The sequence below is a fragment of the Papio anubis genome, chromosome 5, assembly GCF_008728515.1.
Source record: "Papio anubis isolate 15944 chromosome 5, Panubis1.0, whole genome shotgun sequence".
Classification (NCBI taxonomy): domain Eukaryota; kingdom Metazoa; phylum Chordata; class Mammalia; order Primates; family Cercopithecidae; genus Papio; species Papio anubis.
The window spans coordinates 127,101,909-127,122,351 of NC_044980.1; the positions used below are offsets into that span (position 1 = coordinate 127,101,909).

General features: G+C 42.2%; 1 protein-coding gene across 18 annotated transcripts in view; it reads right to left on the reverse strand.

Annotated features, from left to right (window-relative positions):
• The window catches only part of CDKL3 (cyclin dependent kinase like 3), a 145,433-nt gene that overhangs the window by 108,374 nt on the left and 16,616 nt on the right, over nt 1-20,443 (reverse strand). For 12 of the 18 annotated variants that reach the window (XR_002522738.2, XM_021939682.2, XM_021939681.2 and 9 more), the window contains one exon: nt 17,416-17,594. The exons of the other annotated variants lie outside the window; for them this stretch is intronic. Coding sequence is in view for 9 of the 12 variants with exons in the window: in XM_021939682.2 (XP_021795374.1) it covers nt 17,416-17,594 (179 nt within the window). In the remaining 3 variants the exon portion in view is untranslated. The remainder of the gene's footprint in view (nt 1-17,415; nt 17,595-20,443) is intronic. 18 annotated transcript variants of the gene reach the window in all.

Genomic DNA, 20,443 nt, shown 5'->3' on the forward strand with positions numbered 1-20,443 from the left:
CTGGAAGCTTCGTCCCAGAGGGGCACCTGCCTGTATGAGGTGTCTGTCGGCCCCTACTGGGAGGTGACACCCAGTCAGGCTACACGGGGGTCAGGGACCCACTTGAGGAGGCAGTCTGTCCGTTACTGGAGCTCAAATGCTATGCTGGGAGAACCACTGCTCTTTTCAGAGCTGTCAGACAGGGATGTTTAAGTCTGCAGAAGCTGTCCGCTGCCTTTTGTTCAGATATGCCCTGCCCCTGGGGGTGGAATCTAGAGAGGCAGTAGGCCTTGGTGAGCAGTGATGCACTCTGCCCAGTTCGAATTTCCCTGCGCTTTGTTTACACTGTGAGCACAGAACCTTCTACTCAAGCCTCAGAAATGGTGGACACCCCTCCCCCTACCAAGCTCCAGTGTCCCAGGTCGATCTCAGACGGCTGTACTAGCAGCAAGCAAGGCTCCATGGCCATGGGACCTGCCAAGCTAGGCACGGGAGGGAATCTCCTGGTCTGCCAGTTGCAAAGACCATGTGGAAAGCACAGTATTTGGGTAGGAGTGTACTGTTCCTCCAGGTACAGTCACTCATGGCTTCCCTTAGCTAGGAAAGGGAAATCCCCCGACCCCTTGTGCTTCCTGGGTGAGGCAATGCCCCTCCCTGCTTTGGCTCGCCCTCAGTGGGCTGCACCCACTGTCCAACCAGTCCCAGTGAGATGAACCAGGTACCTCAGTTGGAAATGTAGAAATCACCTGTCTTCTGCATCTATCTTGTTGGGAGCTGTAGACCGGAGCTACTCCTATTTAGTCATCTTAGTGTTTTCTCGCCATTTCCTCCTTTCTTAAAACAAGTTATCCATTTATAAGCTGCTGGTTTCTTTGGGGTATTGTCTCCAAAAACTTTCCATAAAGCCAAGCCTGTAATCCCAGCACTTTGGGAGGCTGATGCAGGAGGATTGCTTGAGCCCAGGAGTTTGAGACTAGCTTTGCCAACACTGCAAGACCTTGTTTCTATATTAAAATTATAAAATATTAAAAATTGGAAAAAAGAGAACTTTTCATAAAGCATCAATGCTTTCACCATTCTGCCACTCAAGCTTCATCATAAATTTGATGCTTGTTCTTACTTCAATTTTAGCAGAATTCATATTGTTTTGATAGAGGCTCTTTTCCAACTGATGTATTATCCTTCTTAACGCCTCAAACTAGATCCTATCCAGACATGTTATAACAAGTTAGTGTGAGTTTATTTTGGTGCAAAAAAAAGTTAAAGCCATGCATAGTTTTTTCATAATATGTATTTCCATGAACTTTTTGAAGGCACTTCGTACCAAATAATATGCAAGCCATTAGAGCTACCTCTACCTAGGGAAAAAATAACATGCATGCAATACATTGTCGGCCCTATAACATTACAAATGTAATATGTGTAACATATTTGCCAATGACATCAAAAAGGAAGTGAGACGAAGCAAAACTGTATTGAGTTTGAGAGAAATGACTATAAAGAAAAAGTAATAACGGTTCATAACATTATTAGATATAATATGTACAACAAATATACCACACAAAGATGGAAAAGGGAATAGAACGACATAAGAATAACTTTCCTATATCTGTATCACTGGAATTAAACCAATATAAATAGGAACTTACCAGTTGATTCTGATAAGGTGTAAACCTTAGAGCAACCAGTAAAAAGAAAAAAAAAATCCTCAAAAATATAGTAAAGGCCAGGTGCAGTGGCTCACATCTGTAACCCCAGCACTTTGGGAGGCTGAGGCAGGAGAATCACTTGAGGCCAAGAGTTTGAGACCAGCCTGGCCAATATGCTGAAACCCCATCTTGGCTAAAAAAAAAAAAAAAAAAATACAAAAATTAGCCAGACTTGGTGGCACACACCTGAAATCTCAGCTACTCAGGAGGCTGAGGCAGGAGAATCGCTTGAACCCAGGAGGCAGAGGTTTCAGTGACCCAAGAATGCCCCACTGCACTCCAGCCTGGGTGACACAGCTAGACTCCATCTCAAAACACACACACACACACACACACACACACACAAAGATAGTAAAAAAAAATTATTAAAGAAATTAAAATAATTAGAAAACAACCATTTAATGCAAAATAATGCAGCAAAGGAGGAACAAGAAAACAACATGAGACAAACACAAAAGACTAAAATGGCAGATGTAATTACAACTATGTCAATAATGACATTAAATGTGATTGGGCACGGTGGCTCGCACCTGTAATCCCAGAGATTTGGTAGGCCTAGGTGGGTGGATCACTTGAGGTCAGGAATTTGAGACCAACCTGGCCAACATGGTGAAACACCATCTCTACTAAAAATACAAAAATTAACCAGGCATGGTGGTGGATGCCTGTAATCCCAGCTACTCAGGGGGCTGAGGAAGGGAGAACTGCTTGAACCTGGGAGGCAGAAGTTGTAGTAAGCTAAGATTGTGCCACTGCACTCCAGCCTGGGTGACAGAGTGAGACTGTCTCAAAAAAATAAATAAATGAAAATAATAATGGCATTAAACGTTAACAGATTAATCAATCCAGCAAAAGGCAGAGACTGTCAGCCTGGAGCGGGGAAAAAAACCTCATGATCTAACTATATATTGTTTAGGCAAGATATACTTTATATTCAATATACAAACATTATAAGTAAAGGTTGTGAAAAAGATATGTAAACAACAACCACAAGAAAACTAAAAAGGCTGCCCTAATATAAGATAAAATAGACTTTTAACAAAAAAATGTTACTAGAGATGAAGAGGTAAATTTCATAATGATAAAGGGGGAAATCTATCAGAAAACTATAATAATGATAAGCATGTCTAAACCAATTAGAAAATCAAGAAGAGAAAATATGAACAACATGATAAACAAACTAGACATAACTCTCTGTAGAACACTTCACAGAACAACAATAGAATATACATTTATGTATATTGTTCTCAAGTCACATGGAACATTCTCCAGGATAGCCCATGTGCTGGACCATAAATAAACCTCAGTAAATTTAAAAGGGCAGAAATTACACAAAGTATATTCTCTTGTTACAATGGAATAAAATTAGATATTAATTGCAGGAAAAATTTTGGAAATTTACAAATATATGGAAATTAAACTACATTCGACGAAATAACCAATGGGTACAAGGTGAAATCAAAAGAGAAATCAAAAAATACTTTGAGGCCGGGCGCGGTGGCTCAAGCCTGTAATCCCAGCACTTTGGGAGGCCGAGACGGGCGGATCACGAGGTCAGGAGATCGAGGCCATCCTGGCTAACCCGGTGAAACCCCGTCTCTACTAAAAAAAAATACAAAAAACTAGCCGGGCGAGGTGGTGGGCGCCTGTAGTCCCAGCTACTCGGGAGGCTGAGGCAGGAGAATGGCGTAAACCCAGGAGGCGGAGCTTGCAGGGAGCTGAGATCTGGCCACTGCACTCCAGCCTGGGCGACAGAGCGAGACTCCGGCTCCACCGTCTCAAAAAAAAAAAAAAAAAAAAAAAAAAATACTTTGAGCCTGGACGTGGTAGCTCATGCCTTTAATCTCAACACTATGGGAGGCAGAGGTAGGAGGATCACTTGAGTATAGGAGTTTGAGAACAGCCTGGGTAATGTAGTAAGACCTTGTCTCTGCAAAAAAATGAACAAAATTAGCCAAGCATGAGGGCACACACCTGTGTGTGTGCTACTCGGGAGGCTGAGGTGGGAGGATCACTTAAGCTGGGGAAGTCAAGGCTGCAGTGATTCAAGATCATACCACTGCACTCCAGCCTGAGCAACAGAGCAAGATCCTGTTTAAAAAAAAAAAAAAAGGAAATCCTCTGAGACTCATGAAAATGAATACACAATATACCAGCATTTGTGGGATGCAGTAAAGCAGAGAGGGAAATGTATAGCTGTAATGTCTATATGAAGAAAGATATCAAATCAGTAACCTAACCTTCCACCTTAAGACACTGGAAAAAGAAGGGCAAACTAAACCACGCAAGTAAAAAGGAGGAAATATTTAAAAAGTAAAAGTTCATTAGAGAAAGAGAAAATCAATGAAACCAAAAGCTATTTTTTCATAAATCAACAAAATTGAAAAACAGTTAGAATGACCAAGAACAAAAGAGAGAAAACTCAAATTATTAGAATCAGAAATGAAAGAGGTGACATTACTACTGACTTTACAGAAATTAAAACGATTATAAAGGAATAAATAATTGTTTGCCAACAGATTAGATAACTTAGATTAAATGAATAGTTTCCCAGAAAAGCACAAACTACTGAAACTGGCTCAAGAAAAAATAGACAATCTCAATAAACTTTTTTTTTGTTTGTTTTTTGAGACAGAGTCTCGCTCTGTTGCCCAGGCTGGAGTGCACTGGCCGGATCTCAGCTCACTGCAAGCTCTGCCTCCCGGGTTTATGCCATTCTCCTGCCTCAGCCTCCCGAGTAACTGGGACTACAGACGCCCACCACCTCGCCCGGCTACTTTGTATTTTTTAGTAGAGACGGGGTTTCACTGTGTTAGCCAGGATGGTCTCGATCTCCTGACCTCGTGATCCACCCGTCTAGGCCTCCCAAAGTGCTGGGATTACAGGCTTGAGCCACTGCGCCTGGCCTCAATAAACTTTTAACAAGTGAAAAGACTAAATTCATGATTTTTTGAAAAAACTACCCACAAAGAAAAGCCCAGGCCTAGATGATGTCACTACTGAATTCTATCATTTAAAGAATTAATACCAAGTCTTCACAAACTCTTTCAAAAAACAGAAGGAACACATCCTATCTCATTTTTTAAAACCAGTATTTCCCTGATACCCAAACCAGTAGAAAAGAAAACTAGAAATATCTTTTATGAATGTGAACACAAAATTCTCAACAAAATACTAGCAAACTGAATCCAGCATCATATAAAAAGAATTATGCACTGTGACCAATTGGGATTTATTCCAGGAACACAAGGTTGGTTCAATATCCAAAAACCAATAAATGTAACATAATACATCAATAGAATAAAAACCAAAAAAAATTCTCATTTTGATCATTTCAATAGACAAAGAAAAAACATTTGATAAAATCCAACACCCCTTCATGATAAAAACACTCAACAAACTAAGAATAAAAGGAAACTTCCTCAACCTAATAAAAGGCATCTATGAAAAATCCATATCTAATACTATACTTAGACTGAATGATTTCCCCATAAGATTAGGAACAAGACAAGGATGTCTGCTCTTGCCACTTCTATTCAACATTGTACTGGAGATTCTAGTCAGCATAATTAGACAGGAAAAAGAAATAAAAGGCATCCAGACCAGCAAAAAAGTACAACTATATCTATTCACAGATGACATGATCTTCTATGCAGAAAATCCTAAGGAATCCACTAAACAACTATGAGAACAAATAAACAAGTTCAGCAAGGTTGTATGATAATGATATGAGTTAAGAACAAATTATTTAGGCAGGCAGTGAGGGTACGGGATCCTCAGTAAGGTTTTCCTTTTAATGAAAAGCAGCCCCAAATCATTTTCTTTTCTAACAAAAAGCAGCCTGTAAAATTGTGCTGCAGACACAGACACGCAAGCTGGAAGCTTGCAAAGGTGAATGCCAGCAGTTGCGCCAACAGGAAAAGGCTACCTGGGACTAGGCATGTTCAAAATGGTGGTTCCATCTTCCCTTCTCTTTGCCAAACCACATGTACAGTAAGGAGAAGACAATATGGCCCCAGTCAGGCAAAGATTCAATTTGCATAATAAGATTAGAGTGGGGCAACCAGCCCTCCCCTTGCTTATGTAACTGTCACACCTGGTCAAACCAATCTGTGAGTTCTACATAAATCAGACATCACCTCCTCAAGTCTGCCTATAAAATCTCATGCAGTCTGCCACAGGCCAGATTTTCCTTTAGGAGGCCCCTCTTTCTCACCAGGGAGAGAGCTGTTCTCCTTTCTCTTTCTTTTGCCTATTAAACCTCTGCTCCTAAACTCACTCTTCATGCATGTCTATGTCCTTTATCTCCTTGGCACGAGATGATGAACCCCGGGTATTTACCCCAGACAATGACACCACTTCAATATGAACTCAGTATACAAAAATAAGTTGTATTTTTATGCCCGTGCAATGAACAATTTGAAATGAAGTTAAGAAAACTCCATTCATGATAGCATCAAAAAGAATAAGATACTTGGCCGGGCGCGGTGGCTCAAGCCTGTAATCCCAGCACTTTGGGAGGCCGAGACGGGCGGATCACGAGGTCAGGAGATCGAGACCATCCTGGCTGACACGGTGAAACCCCGTCTCTACTAAAAAATACAAAAAACTAGCCGGGCGAGGTGGCGGGCGCCTGTAGTCCCAGCTACTCGGGAGGCTGAGGCAGGAGAATGGCATGAACCCGGGAGGCGGAGCTTGCAGTGAGCTGAGATCCGGCCACTGTACTCCAGCCTGGGCGGCAGAGCGAGACTCCGTCTCAAAAAAAAAAAAAAAAAAAAAAGAATAAGATACTTAAGAATAAATTTTACAAAACAAGTGCAAAATGTATGCTTTGAAAACTACAAAACATTGTTGAAAAAATTATGGAAGATCTAAATAAATGGCAAAACACTCTAAACTCACAGATTAGAATAACAGTTAATATTTTTAAGACAGCAATATCTCCAAACTAATCCACAGATACAATGTAATCCATATCAGAATATCAGATGTCTTTTTTGCAAAAATTGAGAAGCTGATCTTAAAATTCATATGGAATTGGAAGGGACCTAGAATAGCCAAAACAATCTTGGAAAAGTAAGTAAAGTAGAAAGACTCACACTTCCTGATTTCAAACTTACTACAAAGCAATAGTTATTAAGACAGTGTGTCAGCTGGGTGTGGTGGCTCGTGCCCATAATCCCAACACTTTGGGAGTCCGAGGCAGGCAGATTGCTTGAGCCCAGCCATTCAAGACCAGCTGAGGCAACATGGTGAAATCCTGTGTCAACAAAAAATTTAAAAATTAGCCAGGTTTGGTGGTGCACCCCTGTAGTCCCAACTACTCAGGAGGCTGAGGTGGGAGGATTGCTTGAGCCTGGAAGGTGAAGGTTGCTGTGAGCCGAGACCATGCCACTGTGCTCCACCCTGGGCAACAGAGTGAGATCTTGTCAAAAAAAAAAAGAAAAGAAAAGAAAAAAAGGAAAGAAAGTGCGTTGCTGGAAAAAGGACAGCCTTACAGATCAATGGAACAGAACTGAGATTCTAGAAATAAGCCCTTACAAAACCACCTTTGCAAAATTATGACTGAGACAGTGAAGGAGATCTAACTTAACTGACTCCATCTTGCTTCTAACCTCCAAGCTGTCCTTGTTCATTCCTGGGTGTAGGCTGGACTAACTTCGGGAGAAACTTCGTTTATAGTTTGTAGTTTAAGACAAAGACAGTAATAACCCTTTCCCAAAGCAGACTTCCTTCTTGCCTGGGGACCAGATTGCCTTTGTAGGACTAACATTAGCCACAAGATCAGATATCATGGTTTAGGAGTCATGCAGCTGGAAGCTACAAGATTCTGACCCTCCATAAACTGCTCCTAAGATCAGTGCTTGAGATATTTTGCAAACCCTGCATTTGATGGATCAGCTGGCACCACCCACACTGCTAAACTGGCTCATCTGATCTCATGGCCATCCCAGACCCAGGAACTGACTCAGTGCAAGAAGACAGCTTCGACTCCCTGTGATTTTAAACCTGACCAATCAGAACTCCCAGCTTACTGGCCTCCCCCTACCCACCAAGTTGTCCTTAAAAACTCTGCTCCCTGAATGCCCAAGGAGACTGATTTGAGTAATAATAAAACTCCAGTCTCCTGCACAGCCGGCTCTGCATAAGGTATTCTATCTCTACTGCAATTCCCGTCTTGATGAATCAGCTCTGTCTAGGCAGCAGGCAAGGTGAACCCCTTGAACAGTTACACTTACAACTATGGTCAACTGAATTCCAAAAAGGGCCCAACACCATAATAGGGAAAGAACAATATTTTCTTTTTTTTTTTTTTTTTTTTTTTTTTTTTTTTTGAGACAGAGTCTCGCTCTGTCGCCCAGGCTGGAGTGCAGTGGCCGAATCTCAGCTCACTGCAAGCTCCGCCTCCCGGGTTCCCGCCATTCTCCTGCCTCAGCCTCCCGAGTAGCTGGGACTACAGGCGCCCACAACCGCGCCCGGCTAATTTTTTGTATTTTTAGTAGAGACGAGGTTTCACCGTGGTCTCGATCTCCTGACCTTGTGATCCGCCCGCCTCGGCCTCCCAAAGTGCTGGGATTACAGGCGTGAGCCACCGCGCCCGGCCTAAGAACAATATTTTCAACAAATGGTGCTGGGACAACAACTGGATAGCCACATGTAAAAGAATGAACTTGGACTCTTACCTTATAGCATATACAAAAATTAACTCGAATGGATCAGACTTAAATGTAAGAGCTAAAGTCGTAACTCTTAGAAGAAAATGTAACTGTAAATCTTCATAATCCTGCATTTGGCAAACAATTTTGAAATATGATACCAAAAGCATAGGCAATAAAAGAAACAGATAAATTGGACTTCTCAAAATTGAAAACATTTGAAAATCAAAAGACATAATTGGCCGGGTGCAGTGGCTCACGCCTGTAATCCCAGCACTTTGGGAGGCCGAGGCTGGCAGATCACGAGGTCAGGAGATCAAGACCATCCTGGCTAACACGGTGAAACCCCGTCTCTATTAAAAATACAAAAAAAAAGAAAATAGCCGGGTGTGGTGGTGGGCGCCTGTAGTCCCAGCTACTCGGGAGGCTGAGGCAGGAGAATGGCATGAATCTGGGAGATGGAGCTTGCAGTGAGCTGAGATCATGCCACTGCACTCTAGCCTGGGCAACAGAGTGAGACTCCATCTCAAAAAAAAAAAAAAAAAAAAAAAAAAAAGACATAATCAAGAAAGTGAAGACACAACTCATAACATGGAAGAACATATTTGCACATCACATATCTGATAAGGAATTTGTATCTGGGATATGTAGAAAATTCTTACAACTCAATAATAAAAAGAAAACTCATTTTAAAAATAGGCAAAGGATCTGAACAGACATTTCTCCAAGGACAATATACAGATGGCCAATAAGCACACAAAAAAAAGACATTCAACCTCATTAGACATTAGGGAAATGTAAAGCAAACCCACAATGAGATACCACTTCACACCCATTAGAGTAGCTAGAATAAAAAAGTCAGGCTTCAGCATGGTGGCTCACACCTATCACCCTAACATGTTGGGAGGCTGAGGCAGGAGGATCACTTAAGCCCAGGAATTCAAAATCAGCCTAGTCAACACAGCGAGACCCTGTCTCTACAAAAGAAAAAGTTAAAAATTAGCCAGCCATAGGCCGGGCACAGTGGCTTGCATCTGTAATCTCAGCAATTTGGGAGGCCGGTGCAGGTCGATCATGAGGTCAGGAGTTCGAGACCAGCCTGACCAACATGGTGAAACCCCATCTCTACAAAAATACAAAAAAAAACTTAGCTGGGTGTGGTGGCGGGCGCCTGTAGTCCCAGCTACTCAGGAGGCTGAGGCAGGAGAATTGCTTGAACCCGGGAGGTGGATGTTGCAGTGAGCCGAGATCGCACCACTGCACTCCAGACTGGGTGACAAAGAGAGACTGTCTCAAAAAACAAAAATAAAAATAAAAATATATAAAGATAGAGAAGACAGTAGTAATTGCTTAGGGTTAGGGAGGGAGTTCAGAGGTGTAGGGGTGTCATAAAAAAAGGGTATGGGGTTTTTACTGAGGTGATGAAAATTGACTGTGGTGATGGTTGTACATATCTGTGAATACACTAAAAACCACTGAAATTTACTTCAAATAGATGAATCATATTATATAAATGAAAGGACACAAAGATAGATGTGTACCCGCCCCCCACCCGCTACACCCTCGTTCTGCTCTCTAATCTTTGCACATACCAGAGATTTCGTAAGTTCTGTGAGTACCTGGTTTTCTGCACGTACCAGAGATTTTGTTTTGCACATACCAGAGATTTTGTAAGTTCTGAGGCAAGGTCACAAGACGTGTTTAAGTAAGATAAACTCTTGCTGCCATAAACCTGCTCTCCCGCCTCAAAGTTTGAACCAAAATATCAGAAATGGCGGGAACCAATCATAGTTAGCCAAATTGCCTTGTTCAAACACTAGCCAATCATATATCTGATTTGTATAATAACTCTATGCCCACTTTTCTTAGACTATATAACATTGTTCGGAGCTCAGTGGGGGAGCTCTCCTGCCCGTCTCATTTCTCGAGCGAGGGAGAGTTCCAGGTTCGAACCTGTAATAAAGATCCTTGCTGCTTAGCTTTGACTCTGGACTCTGGTGGTCTTCTTCGGGGAATAAACGGTCTGGGCATAACATAAACATATCTCAATAATGTAGTTTTTAAAAAAGATATAATATGGTTGATACCAGGTCTGGGGCAAAAACATGTAAAAAATGAGCCTGGACTGCTATCTTGTCAGTCAGGTCACAAGGGAAGTATCAGAGACTACATACTAGGTCCTGTTAAAAGGACTTGGAAAGTCACCTTGAAAAGGCACCCTTCACTCATGTCCATGTGAAGAGATCACCAAACAGGCTTTGTGTGAGCAACAAGGCTGTTAATTTCACCTGGGGTGCAGGTGGGCTGAGTCCAAAAAGAGAGTCAACGAAGGGTAATAGGGGTGGGGCCATTTTACAGTATTTGGGTAGGTAGTGGAAAATTACAGTCAAAGGGGGTAGTTCTCTGGCAGGCAGGGGCAGGGGACACAAGGTGCTCAGTGGGGGAGCTTTTGAGCCAGGATGAGTCAGGAAAAGGAATTTCACAAGGTAATGTCATCAGTTAAGGCAGGAACAGGCCAATTTCACTTCTTTTGTGATTCTTCAGTTACTTCAGGCCATTTGGATGTATACATGCAGGTCACAGGGGATATGATGGCTTAGCTTGCGCTCAGAGGCCTGATAGCACCCATTGATTTTGAACTTCAATAATAATAATAATTGTGTCCAGGCTTAGACTATGATACCCGAAAGTATGGTGCTTTGGCATGATACATACTTTGAACTGAAGGAGATTAGAAAGTCCTCAGAAACAAAATCTCTCTGACCTTCTCCTGCCCTCCATTCTCCCCGAAGGTGTATCATAGAAACCAGGATTCCTGGCCGGGTGCGGTGGCTCAAGCCTGTACTCCCAGAACTTTGGGAGGCCGAGACGGGCGGATCACAAGGTCAGGAGATCGAGACCATCCTGGCTAACACGGTGAAACCCCGTCTCTACTAAACAATACAAAAAACTAGCTGGGCGAGGTGGCGGCGCCTGTAGTCCCAGCTACTCGGGAGGCTGAGGCAGGAGAATGGCGTAAATCTGGGAGGCGGAGCTTGCAGTGAGCTGAGATCCAGCCACTGCACTCCAGCCTGGGTGACAGAGCGAGACTCCGTCTCAAAAAAATAAAAAAAAAGAAACCAGGATTCCTCTTCCACCTGCCCACCTACTGAGCAACTAGAATTTCTCTTCCCCAAAGCAAGCCATAAAACATAGAATGGTCACTCTCTGATCCACCTCCCTTGAAAGTAAGTCATAAGACCCTCATTCCAGAGAAGTCCTGCCCAAACCTGGAAGGAAGGAATGCAAAACAGAGAGGCCAAGAAGAATCTGAACAAACAGGCCTTGCTGGGTTTATTACCATTAGATCATACTCCTTTTGCTCAATCATGTTTCTCTACAAGTATTCACTCCTTTCAGCAAACTTAGCATAAAATCAGACTGTGTTCTCCCTGGGTCTTTGGGTTTTCATTTATGAAGGCTTCCATGTCACATAGAGCTTTGTTAAATTTGTCATATTTTTCTCTTGCTAACCCATCTTTTGTTATAAGGGTATTGGCTGTGACTCTTGTTACAGGTAGGGAAAAGGTATTATCTTTTTTTTTTTTTTTTTTTGAGACAGAGTTTCACTCTTGTTGCCTAGGCTGGAGTGCAGTGGTGCAATCTCGGCTCACCGCAACCTCTGCCTCCTGGGTTCAAGCAATTTTCCTGCCTCAGTCTCTCAAGTAGGTGGGATTACAGGCATGCACCACCACGCCCGGCTAGTTTTGTATTTTATGTAGAGATGGGGTTTCTCCATGTTGGGCAGGCTGGTCTTGAACTCCTGACCTCAGGTGATCTGCCCACCTCGGCCTCCCAAAAGTTCTGGGATTACAGGCGTGAACCACTGTGCCCAGTCGGGAAAAGGTATTATCTTTTTGCCCCAATAATTGCAATGCATTGAAACCCATTAAATACGTTTAAGTCCATGAGTTCATAATGGTATTTCTAAAAAAATTAATTAGTTGCCTTTGGAGGTCACCTTTTGGAGCCAATTCATCTTTAAAATTGATAAATAAATCAAGCATTTACCCAGTTTCTCTATGTGAACTATACCATTAGGTAACCAAATAAGGGGAAATGTCCATTTATAAAAGTATTCAAGTAATAAATTAAAAAGAGATGATAAACCTCCATAGTAATGAAATATGATATTAGGGTAAACAGAAACTGGGTGAGGACTATGTGGAAACTATACTATCTTTGCAACTTTTCTGTAAATCTAAAATTATCCCAAAATAAAGTTTACTTAAAAAAAAAAAAAAGGCTAGGATGGCTATTAAACAAAAGAACATAATAGTAAGTGCTAGCAAAGACATGGAGACACTGAAACCCTCACACTCAGCTAGTGGGAATGTAAAATGGTACAAACACTATGGAAAACAATCTGGCAGTTCTTCAAAGACTAAACATAGTTACCATATGACCCACAATTCTAACTCCTAAGTATATACCCAAAAGACGGCCGGGCGCGGTGGCTCAAGCCTGTAATCCCAGCACTTTGGGAGGCCGAGACGGGCGGATCACGAGGTCAGGAGATCGAGACCATCCTGGCTAACACGGTGAAACCCCGTCTCTACTAAGAAATATAAAAAAAAATAGCCGGGCGAGGTGGCGGGCGCCTGTAGTCCCAGCTACTCGGGAGGCTGAGGCTGGAGAATGGCGTGAACCCGGGAGGCGGAGCTTGCAGTGAGCTGAGATCCGGCCACTGCACTCCAGCCTGGGCTACAGAGCGAGACTCTGTCTCAAAAAAAAAAAAAAAAAAAATGTGGCACATATACACCATGGAATACTATGCAGCCATAAAAAAGGATGAGTTTGTGTCCTTTGTAGGGACATGGATGCAGCTGGAAACCATCATTCTCAGCAAATTATCGCAAGAACAGAAAACCAAACACTGCATGTTCTTACTCATAGGTGGGAATTGAACAATGAGATCACTTGGACTCTGGAAGGGGAACATCACACACCAGGGCCTGTTATGGGGATGGGGGAGGGGGGAGGGATGGCATTGGGAGTTATACCTGATGTAAATGACGAGTTGATGGGTGTTGACAAGTTGATGGGTGCAGCACACCAACATGGCACAAGTATACATATGTAACAAACCTGCACATTGTGCACATGTACCCTGGAACTTAAAGTATAATAAAAAAAAAAAAAAAGAAAACATATGTCCATACAAAAACAAGTACACAAACGCTCATAGCAGCATTACCCATAATAGCTAAAAAGTAAAAACAACCCAAATGTCCATTAACTGACGAATGGGTAAATAAAAAGAGCTCTAACCATTCAGTGGAATATTATTCAGCCATAAAAAGAAATAAAGTGGGCTGGGCGTGGTGGCTCACGCCTGTAATCTCAGCACTTTGGGAGGCTGAGGCGGGCAGGTCACAAGGTCAGGAGATGAAGACCATCCTGGCTAACATGGTGAAACCCCGTCTCCACTAAAAATACAAAAAGTTAACCAGGCGTGGTGGCGGGCGCCTGTAGTCCCAGCTACTTGGGAGGCTGAGGCAGGAGAATGGTGTGAACCCGGGAGGTAGAGGTTGCAGTGAGCCAAGATCGCGCCACTGCACTCCAGCCTGGGCGACGGAGCCAGACTCCTTCTCTAAAAAAAGAAAAAAAAAAAAAGAAACAAAGTGCTGGCTGGGCACAGTGGCTCAGGCCTGTAATCCCAGCATTTTGGGAGGCCGAGGTGAGCAGATCACTTGAGGTCAGGAGTTCGAAACCAAATGGCAAAACCCCATCTCTGTTTTAAAAAAAAAAAAAGAAATGAAGTACTAATACATGCTATGTTAAGCGAAAAAAGCTAGTCCCAAAGGACCATATATTACATAATTCTACTTATACGAAATGTCCAGAATAGGCAAATCCATAGAGAATGAAAGCAGATAGGAGTTTATCTAGGCCTGGAACGGTTGGGAGGAAATGGAGAGTTTAAATGGGTACAGGGTTTCGTTTTGGGGTGATAAATATGTTCCAAAATTACTATGGTTATGGTTGTACAACTCTGTGAATATACTGTAAACCACTTAATTGTACATTTTAAATGGGTAACTTGTATGATATATGAATCATATCTCAAAAAAGCCTAGATTAAACTAAATGGATGCACATTTGGGTGATAAAACTATCTTTAAAATGCAAGGAAATGGCCAGGCCTGGTGGCTCACACCTGTAATCCCAGCACTTTGGGAGGCTGAGGCAGGAGGACCACTTGAGGGCAGGAGTTCGAGACAAGCCTGAGCAACAAAGCGAGACCTGTCTCTATTATTTTTAAAAATGCAAGGAAATTATTGCAATAAAAATCAGTATCATGGTTGCTTTGTGGGGAAAGGAGCATGTTACAACTGCAGTAGGGCACACAAAGGGTTTTCTAGGGTGGTGGGCAAAATCCTATTTTTTGATCAGGTGGTGGAGCTATCCATTTGTTATGTGAGATATTCTGTGTCTGTGTTTTCTTTTACAATAAAAAAGTTATCAAAACAGACTCACAAGCAAATTTGTTTCAAACATAATGTGAATTCTCCTAGAATCCAATCTTACTATGGGCCAGGCACCACGTTTGGTTATGTATAATATAAGAGATTATGCCTATCCTCAAGGAACTTAACTTTTAGTGAGAGGTTAAAAAAAAAAAAAAAAAAAAAAGAGCTAGAGAAAGAACTAGCCCACGTTAAATATTAACTGACACAAAACTTACAGACAATGTACTAAAAGATGTAGAATAGGATTGGGGGGCTAGGGAGTATATCAGAAAAGGAATTTAAGCTACATCATGAAAAGAGGGTAAAAATGAGACAGAGAGATCTTTTTTTTTTTTTTTTGAGACGGAGTCTCGCTCTGTCGCCCAGGCTGGAGTGCTGTGGCCGGATCTCAGCTCACTGCAAGCTCCACCTCCTGGGTTCACGCCATTCTCCTGCCTCAGCCTCCCGAGTAGCTGGGACTACAGGCGCCCGCCACCTCGCCCGGCTACTTTTTTGTATTTTTTTAGTAGAGACGGGGTTTCACCGTGTTAGCCAGGATGGTCTCGATCTCCTGACCTCGTGATCCGCCCGTCTTGGCCTCCCAAAGTGCTGGGATTACAGGCTTGAGCCACTGCACCTGGCTTGTGTTTTGTTTTTTAGAGACAGAGTCTTGCTCTGTTGCCCAGGCTGGAGTGCAGTGGCCGGATCTCGGCTCACTGCAAGCTCCGCCTCCCGGGTTCACGCCATTCTCCTGCCTCAGCCTCCCGAGTAGCTGGGACTACAGGCGCCTGCCACCTCGCCCGGCTAAGTTTTTGTATTTTTAGTAGAGAGGGGGTTTCACTGTGTTAGCCAGGATGGTCTCGATCTCCTGACCTCGTGATCCGCCCGTCTCGGCCTCCCAAAGTGCTGGGATTACAGGCTTGAGCCACCGCACCCGGCCTTGTATTTTTTTTTAGTAGAGACGGGGTTTCACCATGTTAGCCAGGATGGTCTCGATCTCCTGACCTCGTGATCCGCCCGTCTCGGCCTCCCAAAGTGCTGGGATTACAGGCTTGAGCCACCGCGCCCAGCGAGACAGAGAGATCTTATGCAGGCTACATTATGCCCAGAGGCAAAAAAGAAATGAAGAAAAAATATTTTAGGACTTTGAGTAAGAGTAGATAATATTTATTGAGCATGTATCAAATCATTTAATCCTCACCACAAACCTACGAAGTGAGTCCTATTATTATTTCCATTTTATAGATGAAGTAACTGAGGTACAGAGACAGTCTGTACAGGGCATCAGTGGTAGGTACAGTTGAAAAGGTACCCAGGGGAATGGACTGTGAATCCAGACCACCTGGGTTAGAATCCTGGTTCAGTTCTGCTATTAAGCAGCTATGTGATTTCAGGCAAATTACTTTACCTCTGTGCCTTAGTGTTCTACTATTTAAAATGAGAATGCTAATAGTAGCAACTTCATCACAGGGTTGTTGTAAAGATTAAATTATTTGATGTATATAAAGCATTTAGAACAGTTTCTGGCAAAAAGTAAGTACTCATTAATATTACATATTATTATAATAACAGAATAATAATTTCTAGGAAAAGCACATGAGAATTATCCTCCTCCATGTATTCCATTAAACCAGGTATTAAATTACATACTTCTATCTCTTTATGTTCAAGATTGATTATTTATATTTTAGGCTGCTGTTTTATGTTAGACCGAGATCATACTACTTTTGAGGCACTTCTCCTGTTTCAGCCTCCCAAGTAGCTGGGACTACAGGCACACGCCACCACACCTGGTTAATTTTTGCACCTAAAACAGTAGAATTTAAAATTATTTGCCAGTCTTCACAAAGAGGGTACCATTTTTCCAGGAAATGGGAAACTCGGCAGTTCCTACTGCAACACTGGCAGAGTAAGATAAATGATTTCAAATATTTGCAGAATGTCAAGGCTAAAGATAAACAGAAGAGGGAACTCTGCTGAGGGCATGGCACAGCTTAAAGCAAATATAGATACACTCTGAGGGATGTCTGCATAGGTCTTCTGGGGCTATGTTCATTCAACCCGTGAGAGCTGAGAGAGCGCAGCAGTAGCAGTAGCCAGCAATGCAGGTACCTAAAGAATCTGTTATGTTATCTTTAAAGATGTCCCTCTTCTTAGCCCCAACCTAGATGCAGAGGGCAGAGTGTGTCAGTATTAGGGTGACAGATATACAAGAATATACCAAGGGATAAAAGAGATACCTAGGAGGCTGGGCACGGTGACTCACGCCTGTAATCCTAGCACTTTGGGAGGCCAGGGCGGGTAGATCACCTGAGGTCAGGAGTTCGAAATCAGCCTGACCAATATTGTGAAACCCCGTCTCTACTAAAAATACAAAAGGAGTGATGGTGTGCGCCTGTAGTCCCAGCTACTCGGGAGGCTGAAATAGGAGAATTGCTTGAACCTGGGAGGCGGAGGTTGCAGTCAGCTGAGATTGTACCACTGCGCTCCAGCCTGGGCGACAGAGCAACACTCTGTCTCAAAAAACAAAAAAAAGAAAGATACCTAAGAAAGGCTGACAGGACCCCAAAATATACATACTTTCCATAAGAAGTATCTTTTAATACTAATTCTGGAGCTCTATACCAGCGTGTGGCCACATAGTCCGTATAAATGTCCCCAGGAGCTGCTAGTGTTCGTGCAAAACCAAAATCACAGAGCTTAGTAATTCCTGACTGGGATACTAAAATATTCTCAGGTTTTATATCGCGATGAATGATCTAAAAACAAACAGAATACAAAATACATTAAAATGAGATTTCATTATCCAGAACCTCTCAAAAATAATACTAAGAAAATCTAGCTAATTAAGATAGTAAAGCTATTTCCTTACCACATGCAAAGGATTAATTACACAATGCAAATATAGTTATATGTTTTCAATTCTTGCTCCATCCACCACCTCAAAATAAAATGAAGCTAAAAAAACAGACATAATACTAAAAAGGCAAATCACATTCGTGTAAGAAAAACCAAAAGAACTTAATGAGGCTGGGAGTGGTGGTTCATGCCTGTAAACCTAGTACCTTGGGAGGCCAAGGCAGGAGGATCACTTGAGGCCAGGAGTTTGAGACCAGCCTGTGTAACAGAGTGAGACCCTGTCCCAAAAAAAAAAAAAGAAAAGAAAGAAAGGAAAATAACTTATTGAAATTTTACTTTCCTTTAACTCTATGTCCTACTCCAGTTCCGGCCCTTTCATGTCCTTCACAGCTAAACCTCTTGAAGACATCATCTGTACTCACAGTCTTCACTTTCTGACCCAGTCACTCAAGATAATTAACCTTCTCTTTTGCTCCTACATTGCATTAAACTTCTCTAGCCATAGGAAAAAAGTCATCTACATTTTTCCTACATCCAATAGCCATCTCTCCGCCCATATTTACTTGGTTTCTTAGCGTAAAAACAATGCCAACTGTTCCTCCATTCCTGGTTTCTCGGACCTAAAATGTTCCCAATCTCCTCCTATCTACCTGGCAGCTACTCTTTCTCTGTTTCTAAAACATAGGGTCCTTGTCTTAGGCTTTCCTCTCCTCATATATTGATATATATTGACAGGGAAACTCAAGTTTCCCGGTCAATCTCACGTACTCTCTTTTTTGGGGGGTGCAGGAGCCACTTTTGTCACTTGGTAATAGGGACAACACTCTTGGGCTTCTCCCCACCTACTGGCTGCTCCATCTCAATCTGATCAACTCTTTTTAAGAAATTATTTTTTAAAGAGATAGGGTCTTGCTCCATTGCCCAGACTAGAGTGCAAAGGCACAATCGAAGCTCACTGCAGCCTCAAACTCCTGGGCTCAAGCAAGGAGCCCACCACCTGAGACAATCCTACCACCTCAACCTCCTGAGTAGCTAGGACTACAAGCGCGTGCTTGTAGTCCTACAGCATTAGGACTACTGGCTAATTAAACTTTTTTTCGTAGAGACAGGGTCTGGTTATGTTGCCCAGGCGGATCATGAGTGCTGGGCTGAAGCGATCTTCCCGCCTCAGCCTTCCAAAGCACTAGGATTGTAGGTGTGAGCCACCACACCCGGCCTGAATTACTTTTTAACATTTTGTTAATTTTAATTGATAAATTAAAATTGTATATATTATGTACATGTTGTTTTGAAATATGTATACATTGTAAAATTAGCTAAATCAAGCTAATTAACATTACCTCACATACTTATTTTTTTGGGGTGAGAACACTTAAATTCTACTCTCAGCAATTTTCAAGAATACAATCATTGTTATTAACTAGCTACCATTTTGTATAACAGATCTCTTGAACTTACTCCTTCTTTCTGACTGAATTTTCGTATCTCTTGACCAATATCTCCCCAACCACCTCCACTCTAGCCCGTGGTAACTACCATTCTATGCTCTACTTCTATGAGTTGCACTTTTATAGATTCTGTATGTAATTGAGATCACGCGGTATTTGTCCTGTGCGTGACTTATTTCACTTACCATAACATCCTCCAGGTTCATCCACATCATCACAAATGACAGGATTTCCTTCTATTTTTACGGCTGAATAGTGCTCCATCGTGTATACATACCGCATTTTCTTTATGCATTCATCCTTAATGGACACTTAGGTTGATTTTTTTTTCCTTTCTTTTTTTTTTTTAGACGGAGTCTTGCTCTGTCACCCAGGCTAGAGTGCACTGGCATGATCTTGGCTCACTGCAACCTCTGCCTCCTGGGTTCAAGCAATTCTCCTGCCTCAGCCTCCTATGTAGCTGGGATTACAGGGACACGCCACCACGCCTGGCTACTTTTTGTATTTTTAGTGGAGATGGGGTTTCACCAGGTTATCCAGGCTGGTCTCAAACTCCTCATCTCAAGTGATTTGCCTGCCTCAGCCTCCCAAAATGCTGGGATTACAGCTGTGAGCCACTGCACCCAGCCTCCTTTGCCCATTTTTTATTTTTATTTTTTAAAGACACAGGGTTTCACCATGTTGCCTGGGCTGGTCTTGAACTCCTGGACTCAAACTATCCTCCCACCTTGGCCTCTCAAAGTGCTGGGATTATAGGCATGTGCCACTGCACCTGGTCCTTTGCCCAATTTTTAATCAGGTTATTTGTTTTCTTACTATTGATTTATCTGAGTTTCTTATATATTCCAGATATTAACCTCTTATTAGATATATGGTTTGCAAGTATTTTCTCTAATTCTGTGCGTTCTCTCTTCTATTGATTGTTTCCTTGGATATCCATACTTTTTGTTTGATGTAATCCCATTTGTCCATGTTTGCTTCTGTTGTCTGTGCTTTTGGGTTCATATCCACAAAATCATTACCCAGATCCAATGTCATAGAACTTTTCCCAAGTTTTCTTCTAGTAGTTTTACAGTTTCAGGTCTTACATTTAAATCTTTAATCTATTTTTAGTTTACATTTGTGTAAGATTCATCTACTCTTATAGCTTTAGTAACTGTCCATATACTACTGATAATTTCAACATTTCTATGTCTAACAGATATTTCTCCTGGTTTCCACAAGAAGTGAAAGTCCACAATAAATCCCACAAACTAGGTACAGGTCCTTTAAATTCAGCAAATCTAAAACTAAACACATCT